This window comes from Malania oleifera, chromosome 1 (genome assembly GCF_029873635.1).
Source record: "Malania oleifera isolate guangnan ecotype guangnan chromosome 1, ASM2987363v1, whole genome shotgun sequence".
Lineage (NCBI taxonomy): Eukaryota > Viridiplantae > Streptophyta > Magnoliopsida > Santalales > Ximeniaceae > Malania > Malania oleifera.
Genome location: NC_080417.1, coordinates 149293542 through 149299252, shown reverse-complemented (window position 1 = coordinate 149299252; position 5711 = coordinate 149293542). Strand labels below are relative to the sequence as shown.

General features: G+C 35.6%; 1 protein-coding gene across 1 annotated transcript in view; it reads right to left on the bottom strand.

Moving 5' to 3' along the window:
* Positions 1 to 5711, bottom strand: part of LOC131164368 (1,4-alpha-glucan-branching enzyme 3, chloroplastic/amyloplastic) — a 57619-nt gene extending 51908 nt beyond the window's left edge. Inside the window, exons 1-6 of the mRNA XM_058121511.1 lie at positions 5316 to 5711; positions 5114 to 5185; positions 3212 to 3276; positions 2052 to 2729; positions 1311 to 1483; positions 1117 to 1206 (exon numbers count right to left, since the gene is read on the bottom strand). Of these exons, the coding sequence (XP_057977494.1) occupies positions 1117 to 1206; positions 1311 to 1483; positions 2052 to 2729; positions 3212 to 3276; positions 5114 to 5185; positions 5316 to 5611 (1374 nt within the window). The 5' untranslated portion in view covers positions 5612 to 5711. The remainder of the gene's footprint in view (positions 1 to 1116; positions 1207 to 1310; positions 1484 to 2051; positions 2730 to 3211; positions 3277 to 5113; positions 5186 to 5315) is intronic.

The window sequence follows — 5711 nt, the reverse complement described above, 5'->3', positions numbered from 1 at the left end:
TCCTTCTAAACATTATTCCCACTATGTCCACACTTTTGCCCATGTGTCTCTATATGCCAAGTTGCTAATCTAATCCTAGTTTCTTGTTTTAAGTTCTTAGTCCTCTCCCTTCTACGCTGACCAGGTCTATTCCCTTGACCTAGGTGAATTTGGTAAGAATTCATGATAATAAGATCTGACAAAGTTTTACGCTGGCTTTTAGCTACCTAGCACAACTCTGCTCCTTTATCCAAGCTTGGGACCGGCTGGCTGTGTGTACAAAGATAATTTGTGTTACACAAATGAAGTACAAGTTAAGAGTTTTTTTTTTTAATGCAAACTTATTTCACATAATAATTCTAAAACACACCTTACAACCACTATAAACCACACAAACAACACAATGCATTTAAAAATCTAAAGCATACAATCTGTTAGAATACCACTTTACCTAAAAGCTTAAGCTGGTTGTGTGCCAACAATGTATATCAAGCTTTAACACAATCAACTTCCTAATTATTGTTGTTTTTTCATTAATGCTTTAATGAAACATAATATCAAATCCCTAAAAATTAAAACAACAAATAAATGTAAAACCTTTAATACATAAAGACCCTAGGTAACTTACTAGATTAATAGCTAATAAAACCCTACTACAAAAATGCTGAAAATCAAAAATTTTCAAAAGATAATAAATTGTAAGATTGCATAAAAATCCTAAAAATACCAAACATTTCCATCGCAGGCCTTGAAGCTCATATTCATCATCCTCCCTTCCACATAATAATGATATAAGGAATGATCTAAAAAGCAGCCATAGCAATCAAAACGCCAGCGGCTACTGTTTCCACATTTTACCTTTAACTTAACAATATAAACTTTTTAATGTATTTATTGGCTTCAATTTTTTGTTTTCTTTCTAAGTATCTATGAGAGCCTAAGGAGCCTAAATTAACTGTATAAATACTACAAAATAAAAGAAGCACAAAATGAAATGGCTCAAAATTCTTTCGTTTATATGACAGGCGCTTCATGTTATCAACATAAAAAATGCAGAATAAGGTATTCAAAAAATAATAATTTCATTAAAGCCATCAATAAAGAAATCAAATAGATAATATAGGACGTTGAACTGACTCTGTAACCAACAGTGAAATAATCTTGGTGCTCAATGACTCCAATCAATTGGATTGCATTATATCCAGCTTCCTTTACATGGGGAAGGACCTGTAATAAAGGAAAAAAAAACACACACGCACAAAATAGATAAAAGTGACTATCATATTGCACTATGAAGAAACAGGAAAATAAAGCATTAATCAAGGAGCTACCCTCTCTGTAAAATCATTGAAAGAAGATATCTTTGGCTCTGATCCACTAATGCCAACATGACATTCATAAATACGCAAAGAGCAAGGCGCTTTTGGTTGGACGTTTTTCCACTTGTACACACAATCTGGAGGTGGCTCCCAATGAACTGCAAATGCTTCCTTTCCATCTACAGCTGAATATAACAAGCATAGTTCAAAATGAGACAAATAAAATACACAGCATGAATATTTTGCCACATATATATTCTGAAGGAATTTTCTTGGCAATAACTGCAAACAGTAAAGAAAATTTCTAACACTGATATTTCTGCAATTGGAATCATATTTTTTATCCAAATCTAACTATCTGGAATTCTGGATCACATGAAGAATGTAAAAAATTAATGCACACAAGACTGGAAGTAAGAGAAGCACAAGTCAGAAATAGTGACTGATTTGGGAGGAACCAATTTTTTTATTCTTTTGATTGAATAGTTCTCTTTTTCCCTCGTTTGAGTTGGTTTGATCCAAAAAAAATAAGTAAGCAAATTACACATATATATTGTGAATGTAGCTTCGATTTGTTTCCACTATTGAAACTCTTTTCCAATTTATTTTAAGGCAATTAATTGAGCATTAATTACCAGATTTGTATCAACTACTAAATATGAAAGTGGAAACAGATACCAAAAAGGGATCTTGGTATGAAAAAATTAAAAAATAATGAAGCAATAAAAGACCTAGGTAGCCCCCGAGTTTTACCAGGAAGAACGTAAGTAGCCCAGGCAGGAATCCGTTCCAAAGGTCCACTGGGAGTGTTAAAATAGATCCTGTATTTGCTTCCATGAGGAATACCAGGAGTATACTTTTTCAACCATGCCAATCTTCCTTTACAACTCTCCAACCAGTATGCTACAGGAGGCTTCTTAGAACGAAATTTCTCTCGCCATAAGGGATCATCCACAACATTATAAATGTCATATTCCTTTCCGTTATCCATCACATCATATGGAGGTAATCTACTGGGTGGGTCATCTTTATGCTGTTCTTTCCAAGCCTTGTATCTTGTTTCTGCATCTGGTAATTCTCCCAATTCCTCCTCCGTTTCAGGCCCATTGGGGCCAAACATTTGCTCATACAACTTTGCTGCTGTTTTGTAACGTGAATTGGCATACTCAATCTCTTCAGGTTCCCAATATTCATCATACGATTTCTTACATATTTCATCAATGGAAATGCCACTGTCACCCTTATCATAGTCATCCACATAGTTATACTGCTGAAAGAATAGTTCATCTGGTTCTTCTCCATCCCTCAATTTATCTTCAAGAATGATAAACCAGTACCCATAATCATCACACCCAAAGTGTCCCTCTCTGGCACAATTTTCTGTTGCTGACCACCCATTAAAGTCACCAACTATTGCACAATAACGAGCACCTGTACACAATATTTATAATATTCACATGCAACAACAACAATAAATAGGAAATTTGAATAAAATGGAAGGCAGATTCAAAGCAAAATAATTAAACATGAAAATCCTCTAGCAGTGGCAATAAGACAGCAAATGTGAATTTGAAACTGTGCCAAATCCAATAAAATGCAACACTTGGTGCGTAATTCAGAAATTCAAATTTAATTTGAAGGATAAAATTCAGGAAAACTTGGGTAAATACAGCTGCATAATTACAAAAATAGCAAGAAAAAGAGTCCCCAGTAATTCAAAAATATCTATGGCATTTGATCAAATCTGGCCGTCCAACAAAGGGCAAGAAAAAACGAAATGTTCAAGCAGACCCAAATTTGGTCAAGACACAGTCATGATGGCTGATGCACCCATCCAGGGGAAAATAAATCGTCCATTTAAGAAGTTAAAGCATGCTTTCAACTTTAACCAACATATGAATGTTATGTCAAACCTGGAGCCCACTCCATGAAATCCACCCGATGTTGCACATTGCGATGCATACCCAATAGTTCATATCTAGACAGAGACAGCAATAACAATTACAATACTGAAGAACCAAACATTTAAATTTAAAAAAAAAAAAAAATGATTACAATTTCACAAGCTCATTACGCATTGTTCCCCAAACTTTTCATATAAGAACCAGGAATCATGGGGATGGACAAGCCTTATCTTCGGGATGGAGATCTTAAGGAAGGTTGTTATTTTGAAGCCAGAAACAGTCCATCAACTGAAGGGTCTGACAGAGTTCACCAAGTCTGTGACCGTTAGACACAAAAATGGATTCCAAACCATTAGACCATTAGGATGAAGACAAGATTAAAAATCCATTCTTTTCAGTTGAAGCAGTGGCAATTTTGAAGATCCACTTATTAAGAGAAAATAAGAAAGATAAATTAGTTCAGCTACCTAACAATAACAAGGAATCTATATGACCTTATTTGGAAGTAAAGGAAGAAGGGGAAACTGCATGGTCCTTGAACCAAAATTATCTCTCGTATCTTTTCTCGTTCTGAAGATTAATTTGTCTCCTAAAGTCAAAATTTTCTTCGGAAAAACTGTAATTTATATTTATTCCCCCCACTAAACTAAAGCTGTATGGATTCTATAGAATGCAACACATGCCCATAAAGGTGATGCGATCTGTTCTTTTGCATAGATAGTGAAGAATCATGAGACCATTTGCTTCTGCATTGTTCTCACATTCAGAGAATTTGTTACTTATCCCTTTCAACCCACTTCTCATGATAAACCAGACTTGAAATTTCTGAGCTTCTGAGGTGAGGAGTTGGATTGAATATCCACTTAACAAATCAGAGATATCTAGACCTCGGGAGCTATTTTCTGTTACTGGTCAGTATATCTGGAAAATTTGAAATGATAATCTATTCAGGAATGCTGAGTGAACAAAAAAAAAGGAGTGCTTATGAAAATTAGTACTGTTTTTGAAAGATTTTCTAACATGCTTAAATTTTTCAATTAATTCACAGAGCAGGACCTTGATGCAGACCAATGACAACTCTGTTCTGAATAGGAGGAAAGAAAAAGGGATCAAGAAGATCACGCTACAAAACTATGACAAAATCAACTTGGTAGATGTGACCTGTATGGAAGAGACTTCAGTAGCTGCATATGTACAGTAGTCAAAATAGAAAAGAGTGAGCTGATATTAACAGCAGCAGATAAATGGTATGCAATCTTAGCATCACAAGCAGAAGCATGGGCATTTGTGGATGCCTTTCTTCCTAGGGACTAGGGAACTTGGCTGAATGCAGTTGCTACTGCGAGAATGCAAAACACACTGTTAAGGACTTACAGGGAGGATTTCCATCTGTGTCTAGCAGGAATTTAAAATATTTTATTTTGGGTAGCTGTTTTCTTCAGTGATTGTAATATTATGTATGTAAACAGAGAACACAGTGATAGAGCTCATAAAATTTTTCACAGAACAAAAAAAAATGACTGGCTCTCATAAAAGAACTTACATTAAGCTTGCTTGCAGAATAGAATGGGCCGTATAAGGAATACAATAATTTACACAAGAAAATGTTTTTTGCTGTTATGAATCAAATGACCAGGCAAAAAAAAAAATTACTAATCCATAAAAATCCCAAATTTCGCCGGGTGACATCTCTTCTTATCCTGAACACAAACTTTTTCACGAATGCTTCTAGACAAATTATTATATTACATCCCCAGTCTATTCCATACAATAGTAACCTTAGATACGAAAAAATGGACATACCCAGTAAATCAACAATCCGACTCAACCAAACTCAGAATATATGAAATTCAAAAACAAAAATAAAAGACCAAAAAAAAAATTGAGGAGAATGTGACTAATAAAACTAACCCAGAAGCCAGCTCCTTCAGATCCAGATGGCGAGTGAAAATTTCATCTTTAAGGTCCTTGTAGGCTTTATACCTGTAAATTCAAATCAAAACACGAAAAAAATTACCCTCCAAATAAACGCAGACACGCATATACACAAACATGAGGGGAATATATATATATATATATATATATATAAAGGAAAAAAAAAAAAAAAGATAACCTTTCGCGTAGGAATTGAGCAAAGGGCTTGTGGGAAATGCCGAGTTTGGTAAGGAAACCAGCTGGGTCAATCCCTTTATCTTTATCGCCATCGGTTGGACCACTTCTCTTCTTGTTCTTGGATTGTGGTGGTCTCTCCGGATTCTGGGAGTGATGCTGTTGCTGGGATTTCTGGGTGGCTAAGCACCTCCATTTCCTAGAGAAAGCAACTCGCTGTGCTGTGCTGGGGGTCGAAAAGTGGCCGGGAAAACGGTTGGAGGTCGGAGAAAATTGGATTGCGGCTGCGAGTGAAGTCATGGAGCAGGGTACTAGCGGGAAGTGCAGGGGTTTACGGTTTACCCCTCGAGGTTTTAGATAAGAGGCGGGGCAGCGCACATTATTAAATTAAAAAGTAAAT